General features: G+C 37.5%; 2 protein-coding genes across 2 annotated transcripts; both read left to right on the top strand.

Moving 5' to 3' along the window:
- Positions 1 to 8,927: 8,927 nt before the first annotated feature.
- On the top strand, positions 8,928 to 9,476 carry LOC139117684 (toll-like receptor 2 type-2). Its single transcript, XM_070680928.1, has one exon. The coding sequence runs from the start codon at positions 8,928 to 8,930 to the stop codon at positions 9,474 to 9,476; it is 549 nt and encodes a 182-aa protein (XP_070537029.1).
- Positions 9,477 to 18,269: 8,793 nt separating this feature from the next.
- LOC139117683 (toll-like receptor 2) lies at positions 18,270 to 18,650 on the top strand. Its single transcript, XM_070680927.1, has one exon. The coding sequence runs from the start codon at positions 18,270 to 18,272 to the stop codon at positions 18,648 to 18,650; it is 381 nt and encodes a 126-aa protein (XP_070537028.1).
- Positions 18,651 to 20,314: the final 1,664 nt, after the last annotated feature.

The following is a 20,314-nucleotide window of genomic DNA, read 5'->3' as shown; positions in this document are numbered from 1 at the left end:
CAACAGCAGCGTGAGCGTTAAGAACGGCCAAGCTGTGATTGGCTAGTTACCCTCAGTACTGAGTCAATGTGATATATGTGCCAAGTCGTTCAGACTTTCTTTTACGTTACTCTATATACTGAATACCCCACCCGGCTTTTGGCTCAGTAAACATAGAGGACATCTCAAATTTGAGAGGAGCTTTCAAGCCAGAGACAGCACTTTCCGTACATCAGTAGAGGCAACTATCTTGAATAGTCGATTCAAGATATATAACTTAGAGCAAGGTCTATGTTTTGCAAGTGTTCACAGATTCGATAATCGATAACACTTGTGAATATTGGGTTCGAAATAGCTAATATAAAAAGGACAGGAAGTAAGTAATGTGGAAAACGTGCAATACCGAAAAAGTGGGCGTAAATGTCGCCTGTGGCAGAGATTAGTGTGGCTCGTCGTCAGTCTCCCTAGCTGGGTTATAATTATCCCCGCCTCGCTACAATATCCCTGCGGAGATTGTTATTGAACATAAACATAAAATTACGAATACAAACATCAAAATCATAGAATAACAGCATGTTTTTTATGGACATAAGCACGGAATTGTAGAATAAATACAACATTTAGAAGACACATTTGTTTTTTGATTTTGACAAGTCATGGCTTACCATACTGTCATCTAATATCTGTTTTAATGTTAGTTCATTGGGATTATTGTCATGCAGAGAATCCTCAGGATATTTGGAGGGGGTCAGCTAAATCAATGAAGGAATATGATTACCGAAAACAAGAAACAAACTTTGAGACCGAAAGTATGTAATAATGCTCTGCAAGTAGTGAATATTTGCCAGCAAATAACTGACTTAGCTTCTGGTCCGATTAAATTAAATAGAAAGAAAATCAATAGGCTTTAATATCGATCATAGAGCTGTACAGAACAGAATTGGTTAACACAATTTTCGTATTTTCACAGCATTAGAAGAAATTAAGGTTCCCCTGTCGAACGGAATTACTCAAACTATATTCCGTATGGTCAATTAGATCTTGAATAAGAAATAATCGCGGAGCTAAAGAATTGTGAAAGGGGATTATGCTGTTTTGCTGGCATAGTATTTTTCAAGATCGTTACATATTGATGGCATATAAGACATGGTTTTGAGACTTTAAAGGTATAATCTTATTGGCACATATCAATATTATCAAACACAAACAATCCATTATCATGTCGTACTAACCATGTTGTAAAGATTGCATAATGTATTCAGCTACCGATAAGAAATATTAACACGTTGACTAACAACGCTTTCGTATTATTAAACCATTGTAGAAGTTTCAAGTGAATTAATGTACAGAGCGACAAAATGTATTATACTGTTATTGCGATGCTCAGATCTTTCTTAACTTTGATGTTTTCATCGCGCAAACAACTTCCTAATTCGTATTAAAACGCACCATCCTTCTCACTGTAACCGTCCTGCCCAATTGCAATCGTTATCAATTTTAATAATATGTGGACCGTTACAGATGACTAGAATAAAAGGGTTAACACAATATCTAAAGTAGAGAACAAGAGGGACATTGAATGGATACTAATATCTACTCTGTGCAGAGTTTATTATCAGTCAGTTAGTCTGGAATGATGTGATGAGGTAAAATCATTTTAATTTTAGTATTGATGCTAGAACTTGTTGAGTCCAACTCCACATGCACAGAAAACCAAACAAAGCCTTTTCGTGAAATCGCATCGATATTATTACGGTTAGATGCCGTATAGGCGAAATAACACTCATCGAAAGTCTACTTAAAAGGACGAAGTCGCTCTTTATGACCTTCCTATGATATCAAGAAAATTTGGGAGACTTGCACTCAGGTGACCACTGTTTTAGTATGTTTCAAAAACAAAAAAATGAAAAATGTCTGAATGATATTTCCATAGCATCAGCGAACTGTGGGCTTTGGGTAGAAAAAATAAAAAAATGTGAAAAAAATGTGAATACAAACATATAAAAAAAAATAAAAATGTTAAGTGCATTAAGTAGTAATATTAAGCATGCAAAACTAGAAATAACAATTCCCTATTGCTTGGTATTATGCTGAATGGTCAGTTTTCACAAAATAATAACAGAACTAGCAGCATTGAATTTTTCCAGATTTTCTTTTTATTTCTGGTTATGAATATGCTTTGCAATTTTTTCATAGCTGGGTTATTGAACCACATGTTTCTAAGAGCGAGGATTTCGCTGAGCAATTCTTACTCTTGAAGTCATTGCTATGCGACCGGGTGCCGTACGTTGTGAGTTTGAATCCCATCAAGCATTTACAGAAATTTTTCATGCACAAAGGGAAACCTGTTTTCTTTGAAGCCAGAGTAGCTTCGAATTTCATGCATTATTTTCATGATTGCATTTTTCAAACCATTTCACGTACATCTGCTAACTGAATGATGTGTATAGAAGTATCACTCCGCTGCACGCTGATTTGGACTTTGCCTACATGTTTTAACAGGTGAATAATGAATGGGTGCCACACTCGTCAAATGGCGCCCCACAGAAAAGTAATAAAATCAATATTTCGTGCACATACCTATCGTGATCATACAAGAAACAGGCATGATGCCATGTACTTGAATGCACAACACACATTGGCTGACATTTTGTTGTTGTAATCTGTATTTTCTGTCACGTGACCAGTTATTGAATTTACATGCCACTCTCGACACATGAGAGTGTTAAAGACTTTTTCAGTCTTTAATGGGTCTAATTCAAAGAAAACTCTTGGAAAACTGAGGATATTTTGAGATAGGTCTATTGAACATTCGCAGCTATTGGGGCTTTAATATCAATCCACTAGTGAAAATACGAAAAGATGGTGACGATTTCTCGCTTGGGCCCAAAATATGTGAAGCATCACCCTTTGTTTGGACTAAAACCGATTACATTGACAAAACTACTTGGATCGATGTCACCTCATCTCTCAAACATTTACTAATTTTATTTCTGAAGTTCTACAATATAACTAATCATCGCAATTCTTTAGTTGATTTGGCTCATTCACAATGTACGCTCTTTGGCATTATGTTAGAATCAACACGATTGGAACTAATTTGGGATAGTTGGATTTCATATTTTTCAAATTTCTAAAAGTGCTAGGTGCCATATAGCTGAATGTTGCAATATCGCAAATTACTCGTAAAAACAAGTGTGTAATTTAAAAAGAAAAGCAGATGAGATAACATTTGTAGATTAAATCGACATTACTTCACCATCCAATTATCCCAAATTAGTTCCAATTGTGTTGATCACGTTTGAGTAGTTTCACTACCTGCATGTTTGATTGACCATCTGCATCCTGTCACCTTGGGGCAGTAACGCCTAAAGTGTATGCAAGGGATTATCCAGTCCCATCTTCCTGTAACACAAAATAAGGAAGAATGTATAGGGGTAAATCATGGCCTGTCTGCTGAACACAGTGGACAGTTGCGATGGCAATCTCATGGAAGACAGGCTAATATACTAGCGTATAGAATTGCTATACAGGATCTGCTTTGTATACCGGATAGTAACCAGGAGAAAGATATATAAAGATGATGATTATAATTGTGCCCTTCTCTTGTAGGAGTACCATTTTCTACACTTACCTGGTTGCATGACTCTTGTTAACCACGCACAGCATACTTTCTCACCCAATGAGCTACTGCCGTGAAATTTCACATAAAAATTGTGTATTGTCAGAAAGATATATCTTGATGAAAGAATGATTCATGATAATGAAAACTCTGAATGTTATCTCTTGAAAAAGATTTGTTATTGTAGACTAAAGGAGAATTGTTTACACATTACGGGAAGGCTCCATTAACTTAGGAATACCCTACTTCCGTTAAGGATCATTTCACAGACCTGCCTTTCCTACAATGACACTACAATAGCACCAGCTGGATGAGATAAACATAACAATGGAACATTCACACCTTGGGGATTAAAAGTTTTCTGTTTGTCACCCGAGTTGCTCAGGCTATGACTCGGGTTTCAGGTACCATGCAAGTTAATGCAGTCGTCCCCTAATGACGTGTAATACCCATTTATTTTTTACCTTGAAGCATTTAATTCATAGGCAAATATATGAATCTCATCAAGGAAAGTGTCATTGTACAGAAATATAATCACACAGACAGTGATATGGACAATAGCATTTTGTAAAGCATTCGAGCCCAATCAATATCGTACAGTTTCAGTATGTTAAACCCTGTTGTGACACAATAGTTGGAACACTTAGAGCCATATTTCGATCTGTATATCTTTTTATTTGAAAACGTATAGAAACTAGAAATCACTTGGAATTTATATTAGCGGAAAAAAGGTCCAGCGAAAATAGCAAAAATAAATTCCAAGTGATAATAAAGTATTCCTCAGCTATTCGATTAAAAGCCTATGTCATGAATGGTTTATTATCTGCCTGTATCTGTGTGCGTGCGTGCGTGCGTGTGTGGGTACTGCCCATAGCATACACATACAAGCTTCCGTATTATTATTATTATTAGACTTTATTTAAACTCGATAGACTGTTGAGCCGAAGGCTCTTCTCACACAGTGTCGAGATGCAAGAAATATACAATATGTACATTAAAGAATATAAAAAACAGAACAGAGAAAAACAAAACATTAAGACAGCAAGAAACAGACGACAAAATATAAAAAACGCCAAAAATGGCTTAAAAATTACATTTTGCCCAAAAGATGAGATTTACATTTCGTTTTAAAAGAGTGAAGAGTAGAGCAAAATTTGACATCTGCTGGTAAACTATTCCATATTTTGACACCGCTATACGTAAAACTCCTCTTAAAAATTTGAGTTCTGTGTCTTGGAATATATAATTCATTTCTGTCTACAGATCTTGTACTACGACTGTGGACGTTCTGGACACTTCTAAAAACATTCAAATAATTAGGAGCCAAATTATTTTGGACTTTGTACATCAAGACTGATTCATTAAAAACAATCCTTTCTCTAAATGGTAACCAGTTTAAAACGTCGAATAAATTACGACTAGGAGTGCTAAAATCTGAGTCTAAAAGTACTCTGGCTACAGTTTTCTGTAGTCTTTCAACAAAGTAAAAGTTTGTTGGAACAATGACCCCATATGTTAGAACGATAGTCAAAATGGGTAAAATAAAACAATTGTAAAATATCATCTTAGCTCTCTGAGTTAAAAAGGGACGAATACGTTTCAGATGCAGCAATTTAAAGGCTACCTTACTACAACTGAATTTACTTGCTTTTCCCAATTTAGGGTGTCGTCAATGGTTACACCCAACAATTTTTCATGGGTTACACAATCGAGCTGATCATTGCCACACATAACATTGATGTGATTTTTCGTTCTTGGCTTTTTTCTGCGTTGTACCAATGACAATAACCTTAGTTTTCTGTGAATTAACACACAAGCTATTTTGGTCGCACCAGCGTGTGATCAGATTCATATCTCTGCTCAGCTTGGTTTCAATTTCGTTAATTTAGGGACTGATCACCTGAGCTGCTGTGTCATCAGCATACATATACATATCAGAATTTTCAGAAGCCAGAGGGAGGTCATTTATAGCATATGTCTCCACCATTTTTGGTGGAGCGGTGTGTCATAGGCTGAATATATTTATGGAAATGAATATGAACATATACAAATATGTAAAATCGACTAGAAAAGACGAATCCCTATCGTTGGTACAGTGACTTGGTATTTTGTTATGGTCAGTTTTCGCAAAATAATGACAAAACTAGCAGCACTGAATTTTCCAGATTTCCATTTTTATTTCCTGGTAAAGAACGGTAACATGATTGACAATGTTTTTTTCATCTACGAAGGGAAGCCTGTATTCCTAAATTTCAATCCATTACTATCATAAGATGGAGAGACCATAGACCCATATTGACAAGGCGTTGTATTGCCAAGTCGTTGCAAGGCAAATACTTTTGTATGACAATGTCAGAAAAACCTCAGACAATTAATATTTTTGAAAGGTATAAATTGCCTTCGTTGTCTAGGGATTTGGATTTCGACGACTAAAAATAAGGGAAGTAGTATCAGGCTTGCTTTTAGACGGATTTGGATTTCGATGACTAAAAATAAGAGAAGTAGTATAAGGCTTGTTTTGACTAAAACCGTTTACATCGACAACACAATTTGGATCGATGTCACCTCACCTCACCTAACCTCACGGAGCTTCATTGCAGTTTGTAATTTTAATTCTGAAGTTCCGCAATTCAATACATCGTCGAAATTTATGAGTTTATTTACCTTGTTACACAATGTACACTCTTTTGCATATGTCAGAATTATGTTTGAGTAGTTTCACTACCCTTTCATTTGCACGTTTGATTGGCCATCGATCTGCATCCTGTCACCTTTTGGTAGCAACGCCTAAAAGTACCTACAATGTATTATCCAGTCCCTCCTTCCCTGTCACACAAAATAAAGAAATATGTAGGGGTAGATAACGGCCCGTCCGCCGACACAGTGGGCAGTTGTGGTGGCGATCTCTTGGACCAAAGACTAATATATACTTCACGTCATTGCTATACAAGATATCTGCGTTAAACCATCAAGATGATGATTGTAATTCCGAACAGAAGTACCGAGTTTGTGGTCTGTATTTTCATCTCTCTGGCGTGCTGCTATATCTCCGCGTCGGTTCCAAGTTGTAAAGTCTACCAATCCACTCATGTCGACTGTACATATCGAGATATGACGTCGGTACCCAGGCACTTGCCGTCATCAGCAACTCACCTGGACCTGTCCTACAACACATTCCGAACCTTTCGTCAAGAGACTTCGAAAATCTTCACTCACTGGAAGAGTTGACCATGTGGATTGCTGGCGATCTCCATATTGATTCTGGTACATTCGTTGGATTGCAGAGGCTGAGGTCGCTGAGATTCCTCGGCAACGGCTACCTTACATTTGGTAAGGAAACATTTAAACACCTCTCCAGCCTGCATACACTCGAAATTCCGATTAAGAGTGTCACACATATGCCAGAATACGTGTTCTCGAACCTGACCAATTTATCCAAGCTTTCAATTCGTGTACCTGCTCAGGTGAAAGCTGATTACACCCTTCTACCACCGTCGCTGTTGCGAGGCCTGCGATACTTAGAAGAATTCTCGTTTGACGGGTCGTCGTTGGCAAACTTATCAAGAGAATCATTTGCAGACTCGCAAAACCTTAAAAAAGTGCATATTGAGTTGTTATTTCTGGAGTGTGGGCAAATCGAAATATTGAATTCCTTAAAAAAACTTGAAACAGTGAGTTTTAATATGTTACATGTAAAAACAGTCTGTAATGTTACATTCTCAATTTTTCCAAGCTTAAAAGAAGTCTCATTCGATGGGATCATTATATATGATGATGCATTTCCAGTATTTGACTTTTCAAAGAATAATTTACATAAATTATATATCAAATTACCATCAGTGACTTATGAGGAAGCAAATCAACTTCCTCGTTTGTTGCTCAGTACTGTGTCTCAGTTGAAAATAACGGGCCATGTTGACCTTAGAACATTTGAGTACTTCCTCACTAGTCTACGCAATGTGAGCATTAATTTTCTCTCAGTGTATAGTGTAGGCCTATTTGATGAAAAATACCGATACAATATTACAGATACCACATTTGAAAGTCTTGCCGATAGTAACGTGCAAGAGATTTATATATATCGAAATCCACTGGACACAATCGCTGAAAAGTCCTTTCTATGTCTGGCTCAACTAAATACGTTTGCATATAGATCTCTGTTACCTTGGTGATGACGCCTTTGTATCACTTAATGGCTTGACGACCTTGACAACATTGATACTGACTAATAACAAGTTTCAAGTTTCAACCTTCTCATATCCACCATATCAGGAATGAAAGACCTGAGAAATCTTGATGTCAGCAGAAATATGTTCGGAGGACAGATCGATGAATATGCGTTTGGGAAACATCAGGCCCTTACATCAATCAATCTAAGTGGTAACAGGTTTAGTTCTTTACGACAAAAGAGTTTTAGTTTACTTTTAAATTTGCAACATTTAGACTTATCTCAGAATAACATAAATCTGGTGCCCAATGGGGCTTTCCATACACTGAAAACTTTAAATAGCCTTCTGCTCTTTAACAACGAACTGTTTCATCAGGAAGATCCGGGTCAAAACAGGCACCCATTCGAGAACCTTACAAACCTCACTAACCTAACATTAACTGTGAAAAATTTAAATTTAGATAAAATAATCTATTTAGAAGACACACCACATCTCGAGAGTCTGCACATAGATGGTAATCAGGCTTTCAAACTCAGCTCTTCTCAGAAAATCTCCGACTTGAATATTTGACATGGTTAGCCGTTGAAAATATCAACTTCGAGAAACGGGATGAGGTTAGTGTGATACTTAACACTGAAGTGATAAATGTCCGACCTCGGGAATTTCTCACAAATCTGCTACTGCCATATAACAATTTTGACCAACTCAACTTCACAAGTTTGAATGACTTCAGAAACCTCGTGGAATTGTCTGTGGCAAATAACAAATTATCGGTCGTTCGAGGCACGCCTAATAAGTTAAACAAACTAGAAACACTTGATTTATCAGGGAATTTGATCACAGTTTTGTCTTCTGAAATTCTCACTATTTCCTCCTTGAGATTGTTAAAAGTCAACGGTAATCCTTTTGACTGCTCTTGTAAAATGAAACCGTTTAAAGATTGGTTGAGAAAAGATGAGAAATCCCTTGTATATTCAAATTATCTTTATATAGAGCGCAACACGTGTTCTTTACCCAAATCAAAATATGGCATTCCCGTTAATGCGGTGGACCTTGGCCTCGAATGCAATTTAGCATTGATTATTTCAGTACCACTGACATGTTTCATCGTTATCGTGATAATTGCCGTAGCATTGGTTAGGCGGTTTCATTGGCACATGCGCTTTGCGTACTTCCACATTAAACTGAGACTGGGTGGATACCAGCTCCAAATCAATGATGAGGAACAACCAATTAATAAACGATATGACGCATTTGTTGTGTACAACCAACATGACAGCGACTGGGTCATACATGAATTGGTCCCCCATCTGGAGAACATTGACCCGCCTAATAACTACAAACTCTGCATACACGAACGGGACTTTTTACCCGGTAACGATATTTTTGAAAACATTCTTGATAGTATCGAGCAGAGCAAGAAAACCATGCTGATACTGTCACCAGGTTTTGCTGCCAGTGAATGGTGTTACTTTGAAATGAGGATGGCACAGAGTTGTCTATTTGAAGAAAAACGAGATATTATTGTAATGGTATCACTGAAAAAAATCCCTGATGATGATATGCCTCGTATTTTACGTAACATCCTGCTGACCAAAAGCTACCTGGAGTGGCCAGAAAATGGAATGGGTAGGAGGCTGTTCTGGGAAAAGTTGAAAGTCGCACTGAGATCAGACAGCAGAGTGAACAGAGTAGCCGCACTGTGAAAAGAGACTTTGTGTTTGGAGCTTTAGCTTTTGGCGGAAAAAATAAAGATAGAGAAAATACCTATAATTAGATAAACCATTGATATCGGTAGTTATATAAGTAGAATCTTAAATAAAACACAAAGAATCAAGCAGATACAATTGGTGTATTTTGAAGATGTCAGAGCTTTGACGTCTTGAGATTTAATGAAAAATCAATACATTTCATACTTGCCACAGGCTTTGAACTAAATCAGGAGTATACATTTATACCTATTACCTGTAATGTGATTTCTTCTTAACTATTTTAAATTTGTACTGATCGCTATTAGAAAGTAGCAAAGTAATAATTATTTGTTGTTGATTTTAAAATAGTTACTGAAGCCAGCAGACGGCATTTCATGCATGTTTTGTATGTATGTACGTACGTACAAAACCAGAAAGAATTTTATGGATTCAAAACCAGAAATGACAATTCCCTATATCGCTGGTACAATGACTCTGTATTATGCTATGGTCATTATTCACAAAATGATGACAGAACTAGCAGCATTGAAATTTTCCAGATTTCCTTTTTATTCCTGGTTCATAGCTGGGTTATTGAACCACTCGTTTTTAAGAGCGGGTATTTTGCTGAGCAGTCCTTTCTCTTGAAGTCATTGCTAGGAACTAGGTGCCGTACGTTGTGAGTTTGAATCCCATCACGCATTTACTGAAATTTTTCATGCGCAAAGGGAAACCTGTTTTCCTTAAAGCCACAGTAGTTGTGAATTTAATGTATTATTTTCCTGATTTTATTTTCAAACCAAAGTTGGTTCGTGTAAATGTGCTAATTGAAGGACATGTATAGAAGTATCATGCTCGCTGATTTGGACATTGCCACACGTTTTTTAAATGTTTGACAATAAATGAGTGCCGCACTTGTGAAATAACGCCCTCATGGAGAGTACAAAAAATGTAGTAGTTCGTGCACAGATGCATCGTTATCATCCAAGAAACAAGCATAATGCTATTTACTTGAATGCACAACACACGATGGTTGACATTTTGTTGTTGTAATCTGTAATTTCTCTGTCATGTGATCAGTTTTCGAATGTATATGCCACTTTCGACACTTATGACAGTGCTTAACACTTTTTCAGAGTTTAATGGGTCTTATTCAAAGAAAACTCTTGGAAACCGTTGGATATTTTGAGATTGGATCATTACACATTTGCAGCTGTTGTGGCTGTAATATCATTCCACTACTGCAAAATATCAAAAGATAGTGACGATTTCACGCTTGGGCCCAAAATGACATGGCATGTGTTCATTTAAGCTAGCTTGGTATTGGCCAGTCCCTGCGAGACAAATACCTTTGTTTGACCACAGGCGGCCCAATCACTATATAAGCTTATTATCGAGTTTTTCTCAGTTTTCTCTGTCACTGTCAGCCCCTCTCCTTTTCTTCATGCTCTGACTGATCGTAGTAAAATAAATGACTGTATAGCTAACCTATAGCCTCTTGACTCTTTATTATTTTACACCCCATTACAAGGACGTTTATCTCTCGTATACACATCTTGTAATTATTTATAGTCAACACAACTAATTATGCTAATCCGGGACTTATCAAGGGTTGGCCAACATTGCAAAGATAGAGATGTAAATGCAAAGGAGAAGGTATGAAGATCTTGGGAAACATATCCCGAGGACGTCCGTAAACCTAGTGGACGCTTATATATTCATGATATGCGCAAACAAACACTGCTCATTATTCAAAAATAAACGGGAAGTTGGATCGAAAGGAACGCTGGAAACGCGCATGCTTTTCGTTGCCAAGCGCCAAATTCAAACATAACTGAATAGACATTGTCCTGCTCCATGTAACAAATGCCACGCAGAAAGTATCGACCGACCAAGCAGAAAAAGATCGCCGGAGTTGCCGTTTTATGAGTTTTTCAACAAAATTATATAGATGTATGTTTCACGTCGTCGTTTTCTGGGAGTGTATATACCAAGTATGATTTACAAGACGCGTCGTGATAAAAGGCACTGTGGTGATACATTAGCAACAGCACGCACTGGAGAATTTTTGTCAGCACTGTGAATTTTTAAAGCCAGTTACCGTCATTTCTCTGCACTCGCTATTCCATTTCTTCTGGTAACATATCGTAATTTGTCTCAGAGTACGTACCAGCAACAGGCCTTTGACGTCAAAGTCGGTTGTTTCCCGATATACGGTAGCAAGCTCATGACTAGATTGACTCTACGGCGTCATAGAGTTAATCTCACCGGTTACTTTTTCGCCTAATAAAAGAGAGTTGGTCGCTAAATGGAGCTAGAATACTAATCGCTACTAGTCTAAGGAATTCATCGATTTTTCAATCGCCCCTTATGCTGTTCGTGTACACTTCCCGTAAGAAGCGGCGCACGGGCTATAAAACTTCGTTTGTACTGTTAGGCTAGCAGTGGGTCCATATAGCTGTGGTATTTTCGAACGGGATTCGTGACTTTTACGGCTGGTTTTGACTTCTACCTCTTTAACCCCGTCACCACAGCCATGGAACGTCCATGTTCTGCCCGACAGCACGCTTGTTGCAACTTTGTTCGTCGATATTTCGAAAAGTTTCGACCCAAATTGCAACTTCAGACATTCATCGACAGCTTGATTATTAGGGGCCTAGCAAGACCAGGAATTAGCTCAAAAATCACCAAACTATCGCCGTTTTCTCAGCTTTTTTCCGACATGACTACTCGCAAACCGTTCTTTTTCTGGCGTACAAGCGATGGACGAGGCTCAGTGTAGCCCTCATTAAATTCACATGAGCGGTGACCTCGCAACTTTGAAACACAAACTGACATCACCGATGATGTCGGCTACTACTTAGACCTGTGAGAATTTTTCCAGCACTGTAATTTTAAACCAGTCACCGTGATTTCTATTCACTCGCTATTATCTCCATGTCTGCCGGTAATGTATCGTTATAGAGAAGTTAAGTTACACGTAATTACATTCCATCATCAGTATGTTAGTGTCTGTGTCACTTGATAACTAGACGTCACGTACGTGCAGACGTTCGGAACGAAAAACAACACCTCTACACGTACAAAATGTGGTCATAATTACGTGTAGTATTTGTTTAGATATTCTTGATGATATCCGCGAATTTAGACAGGAAACCTTGTAAACTATCATTGTAAACATCTTTGGTATCATAATATTTCGTAGAGTTTTGCACCAGCGCAAGAAGTACTTGCTATATGATTTCCTTACATGAACGAATGTTGTTGTCTCACTCCACTTGTTTTCTGACGCCGCCCCAAAGATTTCTCCAAACCACATAATAACTGTATCAAAGAAATCGGCCGATTTAATTCGAGGACACAACGAGCTAGAACATTTCTGTCATAGACAAATTAATGGTTCTTAAACTTAAACGAATTTCCCATGTTCCTGAGAAAAAATACGCACAGCTAAACTGAAAGGCAGACAAAACCTTAGCAACACCACCCGATTGAGAGAACCACTCTTAACCACATGAACTTTGACCCTTGTCAAAATCAGACTTGTCCCTGGGAAATATGTTTACAAGTTTGCCCACATATAAACAACGTAAAGGTCAAAGGTTTCAACTTCCGACTTCCTGCTTTACGGACGTCCTCATGCCATGAACTGCACGCAAGGCACTGGCAGGGTTTGCACTGTTCGCGACCATTTAAACGCTTGAAATTAGAGTAGCTGGCTCTCCTCGGCCATCGAAATACATTGGCTGCAGTAAATTTTGGATAAATGGTCATGACTGGCCGCAATTTGGTAATTTCTGGACACATTTCAGGAGAGCTTCTTACCTTCCCGTTTTAGTAACCTTTCCTATCTTTCGCGATGTTGACTAACCCATAAAATCCCTGATAAGCCCACGGATTAGCATAATTAGTCATGTTGACTAATTAATTACAAGATGTGTGTATATGAGAGATAAACGTCCTTGTAATGGAGTGTAAAATAAATAAAGAGTCAAGAGGCTAGGTTAGGCTATATAGTAATTTATTTTTATGAAGAAAAGGATAAGAACTGATAGAGAAAACTGAGAAAAACTCAATAATAAGCTTCTTAATAGTGATTGGGCCGCCTGTGGTTTGACTAGGTCAGAAAAACCTCCGAGTAATAATAATATTGTTATAATTGCCATTGGTTTTCTAGGGATTCGATGTCAATGATTAAAAACGTGTGAAGTATCACCCTTTGTTTGGACTAATACCGTTTACATTGACAAAACTACTTGGATCGATGTCTCCTCACCTCAGCTCTCATATATTTACTAATTTGATTTCCGAAGTTCTAAAATGTAACACATCGCAATTTTATGAGTTTATTTGACTCATTACACAATGTACACTCTTTGGCACTATGTCAGAATCACACTGGAATAGTTTCACTACCTGCATGTTTGATTGACCATCTGCATCCTGTCACCTTGGGACAGTAACGCCTAAAGTGTATGGAAGGGATTATCCAGTCCTATCTTCCCGTAACACAAAATAAGGAAGAATGTATAGGCGTAAATCACGGCCTGTCTGCTGAACACAGTGGACAGTTGCGATGGCAATCTCATGGATGACAGGCGAATATACTTGCGTATGACATTGCTAAACAGGATCTGCGTTGTATGCCAGAGAGTAATCAGGGGAAAATCTATGAAGAAGATGATAATAATTGTTTACACCTTCTCTTGACAAAGTACCATTTCCTTCACTTACCTGATTGCATGACTCTTATTAACCACGCGCATTTTACTATCTCTTCCAAAGGAGCTACGGCCGTGTAAATTCACATAAAATTGTACTGCCAGAAAGAAATATCTTAATGGAAGAATGATTATCAAGATAATGAAAACTCTGAATGTTATGTCTTGAAAAAGATTTGTTACTGTAGACGAAAGGAGAATTGTTTACACGTATAATGCCCATTTATTGTTTACCTTGAAGCATTTAATTCATACACAAATGTATGAACCTCATCAAGGAAAGTGTCAGTTTAACAGAAATATCATACAGAAAGTGATATGGACAATAGCATTTTGTAAACCATTCTAGCCAAATCAATATCGTACAGTTTCAGTAAAATGAAATATGAATAGCATCAATGTGTCAAATATTATTTCCAAGCTTCGGATATGCATAGGTAAGAGTTTCTCGTACACGTTTTTTTTAAAACTTCCAGCCTACCAGTATTTGAGTAGCAAACCCTATTAGCATGGATCATACTGTGGACCATTTCATTTAACCGGAATTTATTTTAGCTGAAAACAGATTTTCAATGTTTCGCCGTGATCTTATTTTCACTTCGTCTAGTCTGGCTACATGCAAAGTACAGGAAATAAAAATTCACTTGGATTTTATTTTAGCGGAAAAAAGTTCCCGCGAAAATAGCGAAAATAAATTCCAAGCGAAAATAAAGTATTCCACAGGTATTCGATTTAAAGCTTGAGTTATGAATGGTTTATCATCTGCCTGTATCTGTGTGCGTGCGTCTGTGGGTACTACCCACAGCATACACATAGAAGCTTCCGTATCATCTGTCCCCACAATGTTTAGTGGAGAGGCGTAGGCTGAATATATTTATGGAAATGAATATGAACATATACAAATATGTACAGTCCACTACAAGAAACGAATCCCTATCGTTGGTACAGTGACTTGGTATTTTCGTTATGGTCAGTTTTCGCAAAATAATGACGAAACTAGCAGCACTGAATTTTTGCAGATTTCCATTTTTTCCTGGTAAAGAACGGTAACATGATTTACAATGTTTTTTTTTCATCTAAGAAGGGAAGCCTGTATTCCTTAATTTCAATCCATTGCTATCATAAGATGGAGAGACCATAGACCCAAATTGACAAGGCGTTGTATTGCCCAGTCAATGCAAGGCAAATACTTTTGTATGACAAAGTCGGAAAAACCTCAGAAAATTAATATTGTTGACAGGTATAATTGCCTTCGTTGTCTAGGGATTTGGATTTCGACGACTAAGAAATAAGAAAAGTAGTATCACGCTTGTTTGGACTAAAACCGTTTACATCGACAACACACTTTGGATCGATGTCACCTCAGCTCACCTCATTGCAGTTTGCAATTTTAATTCTGAAGTTCCGCAATTCAATACATCGTCAAAATTTATGAGTTTTTTTTACCTTGTTACACAATGTACACTATTTTGCATTATGTCATAAACACGTTTGAATAGTTTCACTACCCTTTCACTGGCATGTTTGATTGGCCATCGATCTGCATCCTGTCGCATTTTGGTAGCAACGCCTACAAGTACCTACAATGCATTATCCAGTCCCTTCTTCCCTCTCACGCAAAATAAAGAAATATGTAGGGGTAGATAACGGCCCATCTGCTGAACACAGTGGGCAGTAGAGGTGGCGATCTCGTGGACCAAACACCAATATATACTTCAGGTCATTGCTATACAAGATCTGCGTTAAACCATCAAGATGATGCTTCAAATTCCGAACAGAAGTGCCGACTTTTTGGTCTGTATTTTCATCTTTCTGGCGTGCTGCTATATGTCCGCATCGGTTCCAAGTTGTAAAGTTTACCAATCCACTCATGTCGACTGTACATATCGAGATTTGACGTCGGTACCAAGGCACTTGCCGTCATCAGCAACTCACCTGGACCTGTCCTACAATCACATCCCGAACCTTTCGCCGAGAGACTTCGAAAATCTTCACTCACTGGAAGAGTTGACCATGTGGATTTCTGTCGATCTCCATATTGATTCTGGTACATTCGTTGGATTGCAGAGGCTGAGGTCGCTGAGATTCCTCGGCAACGGCTACCTTACATTTGGTAAGGAAACATTTAAACACCTCTCCAGCCTGCAAACACTCGAAATTCCGATTAAGAGTGTCACACATATGCCAGAATACGTGTTCTCGAACCTGACCAATTTATCCAAGCTTTCAATACGTGTACCTGCTCAGATACCATCGTCACTGTTTCGAGGCCTGCGATACTTAGAAGAATTGTCCTTTGACGGATCGTCGTTGGCAAACTTATCTAGAGAATCATTTGCAGACTCGCAAAACCTTAAAACAGTGCATATTGAGTTGTATATCTGGAGTGTGGGCAATTCGAAATATTGAATTCTTTAAAAAAACTTGAAACAGTGAGTTTTAATATGTTGGATATAAAAACAGTCTGTAATGTTACCTTCTCAATTTTTCCAAGTCTAAAAGAAGTCTCATTTGATGGGATCATTATATATGATGATGCATTTCCAGTATTCGACTTTTCAAAGAATAATTTACATAAATTATATATCAATTTACCATCAGTGACTTATGAGGAAGCGAATCAACTTCCTCGTTTGTTGCTAAGTACTGTGTCTCAGTTGAAAATAACGGGCAATGTTGACCTTAGAACATTTGAGTACTTCATCACTAGTCTACGCAATGTGAGCATTAATTTTCTCTCAGTGTACAGTGTAGGCCTATTTGATGAAAACTACCGATACAATATTACAGATACCACATTTGAAAGTCTTGCCGATAGTAACCTGCAAGAGATTTATATATATCGAAATCCACTGGAAACAATCGCTGAAAAGTCCTTTCTGTGGCTGGCTCAACTAAAAAAATTGCATATAGACCTCTGTAACCTTGGTGATGACGCCTTCGTATCACTTAATGGCTTGACGACCTTGACAACATTGATACTGACTAATAACAAGTTTCAAAGTTTCACACATCTCTTATCCGCGATATCAGAAATGAAAAACTGAGAAATCTTGATGTCAGCAGAAATATGTTCGGAGGACAGATCGATGAATATGCGTTTGCGAAACATCAGGCCCTTACATCAATCAATCTAAGTGGTAACAGGTTTAGTTCTATACGACGAAAGAGTTTTAGTTTACTTTTAAATTTGCAACATTTAGACTTATCTCAGAATAACATAAATCTGGTGCCCAATGGGGCTTTCCATACACTAAAACTTTAATAGCCTTCTGCTCTTTGACAACGAACTGTTTCATCAGGAAGATAATGGCCTAAACAGGCACCCATTCGAGAACCTTACAACCTCACTAACCTGACATTAAGCGTGAAAAATTTAAATTTAGTTAATATCATCTATCTAGAAGACACACCACACCTCGAGAGTCTGCACATAGATGGTAATCAGGCTTTCAAAGCTCAGCTCTTCTCAGAAAACCTCCGACTTGAATATTTGACACGGTTAGTCGTTCAAAACATCAATTTCAATAAAAGGGACGGGTTAGGTGTGATACTTAACACTGAAGTAATAAATGTCCATCCCAGCGAATTTCTCAGAAATCTGCTTCTACCACATAACAATTTTGACCAACTCAACTTCACAAGTTTGAATGACTTCAGAAACCTCGTAGAATTGTCTGTTGCAAATAACAAATTATCGGTCGTTCGAGGCACGCCTAATAAGTTAAATAAACTAGAAACACTTGATTTATCTGGGAATTTGATCACAGTTTTGTCTTCTGAAATTCTCACTCCTCTTTCCTCGTTGAGATTGTTAAAAGTTCACGGCAATCCTTTCGATTGCTCTTGTAAAATGAAATCCTTTAAAGGTTGGTTGAGAAAAGATGAGAAATCCCTTGTATATTCAAATTATCTTTATATTGAGCGCAACACGTGTTCTTTACCGAAATCGAAATATGGCATTCCCGTTGATGCGGTGGACCTTGGCCTCGGATGCAATTTAGCATTGAAAATTTCAGTACCACTGACATGTTTCATCGTTATCGTGGTAATTGCTGTAGCATCGGTTAGGCAGTTTCACTGGCACATGCGCTTTGCGTACTTCCACATAAAACTGAGACTGGGTGGATATCAGCTCCAAATCAATGACGAGGAACAACCAATCAATAAACGATATGACGCATTTGTTGTGTACAACCAACATGACAGCGACTGGGTCATACATGAATTGGTCCCCCATCTGGAGAACATTGATCCGCCTAACTTCAAACTCTGCATACACGAACGGGACTTTTTACCCGGTTACGATATTTTTGAAAACATTCTTGATAGTATCGAGCAGAGCAAGAAAACCATGCTGATACTGTCTCCAGATTTTGCTGCGAGTGAATGGTGTTACTTTGAAATGAGAATGGCACAGAGTTGTCTATTTGAAGAGAAACGAGATATTATTGTAAGGTATCACTGAAAAGAATCCCTGATGATGATATGCCTCGTATTTTACGTAACATCCTGCTGACTAAAAGCTATCTCGAGTGGCCTGAAAATGAAATGGGTAGGAGGCTGTTCTGGGAGAAATTGAAAGTCGCACTGAGATCAGACAGCAGAGTGAACAGAGTAGCCGCACTGTGAAAAGAGACTTTGTGTTTGGAAGCTTTAGCTTTTGGCGGAAAAAATGAAGATAGAAAAAATACCTATAATTAGATAAACCATTGATATCGGTAGTTATATAAGTAGAATCTTAAATAAAACACAAAGAATCAAGCAGATGCAATTGGTGTATTTTGAAGATGTCAGAGCTTTGACTTCTTGAGATTTAATGAAAAATCAATACATTTCACACTTACCACAGGATTTGAACTAAATCAGGAGTATACATTTATACCTATTACCTGTAATGTGATTTCTTCTTAACTATTTTAAATTTGTACTGATTACTATTAGATAGTAGCAAAGTAAATAATTATTTGTTGTTAATTTTAAAACAGTTACTGAAGCCAGCAGACGGTATTTCATACATATTTTGTATGTATGTATGTATGTATGTATGTATGTATGTATGTATGTATGTATGTATGTATGTATGTATGTATGTATGTATGTATGTATGTAGGTAGGTAGGTAGGTAGGTAGGTAGGTAGGTAGGTAGGTAGGTAGGTAGGTAGGTAGGTAGGTAGGTAGGTAGGTAGGTAGGTAGGTAGGTAGGTATGTATGTATGTATGTATGTATGTATGTATGTATGTATGTATGTATGTATGTATGTATGTATGTATGTATGTATGTATGTATGTATGTATGTATGTATGTATGTATGTATGTATGTATGTATGTATGTATGTATGTATGTGTGTATGTGTGTATGTATGTATGTATGTATGTATGTATGTATGTATGTATGTATGTATGTATGTATGTATGTATGTATGTACAGGCATGGACATTATGTACAGAGTTCATTAGCACAGATTTGTCATTTCAATGGTAATTTTCATTCATAATATGTCTTGCGTTGTTCTTTCATGATACACTTTAAAACACTTTAATGACTTGAATTTTATAAATGAATGTGAGTATAACGGTGAAATAAATCTTTTGTGTGAATTTATCTACATTGACTGTGTTGACTGTTGTATATGAATAATGTAATGGAGAGAGAGAGACAGAGAGAGACAGAGAGACAGAGACAGAGAGACAGAGACAGAGACAGAGAGACAGACAGAGACAGACAGACAGACAAACAGACAGACAGACAGACAGACAGAGACCGAAAGAGGATAAGAGAGGTTATGAAAAGCACTGTATATTACAAGAGAACTTTTCACATCCTTAAAGAGATTGCAGATCGAATGGTCGCTGTCGCATTGGAATTTTGCGTTGGTGCTGATTTCACTGAGTCGTTTTGGATGAGCGATGGTGATTTTGAAGTGTTGTCATTCAATATTCCTCGTGATTCTAAAGGCTTATTGAGCGCTGAGAGAAAAAGTCACCCACACTTTAATTACTATGTAAACATCACACAATATACCAGGTACATGCAGAGCAACATTCCCGAAAAGGTAATAAAATGATATTTTCTACAGAGGTTAGTGTTTCTTATCAGTGTCAGAATAAGTTTAGAATAAGTTTACAATG

Source organism: Ptychodera flava, chromosome 18 (genome assembly GCF_041260155.1).
Source record: "Ptychodera flava strain L36383 chromosome 18, AS_Pfla_20210202, whole genome shotgun sequence".
Taxonomy (NCBI): Eukaryota; Metazoa; Hemichordata; class Enteropneusta; family Ptychoderidae; genus Ptychodera; species Ptychodera flava.
The sequence above is the reverse complement of the archived record's forward strand: the minus strand, read 5'-3'. Positions and strand labels throughout refer to the sequence as shown.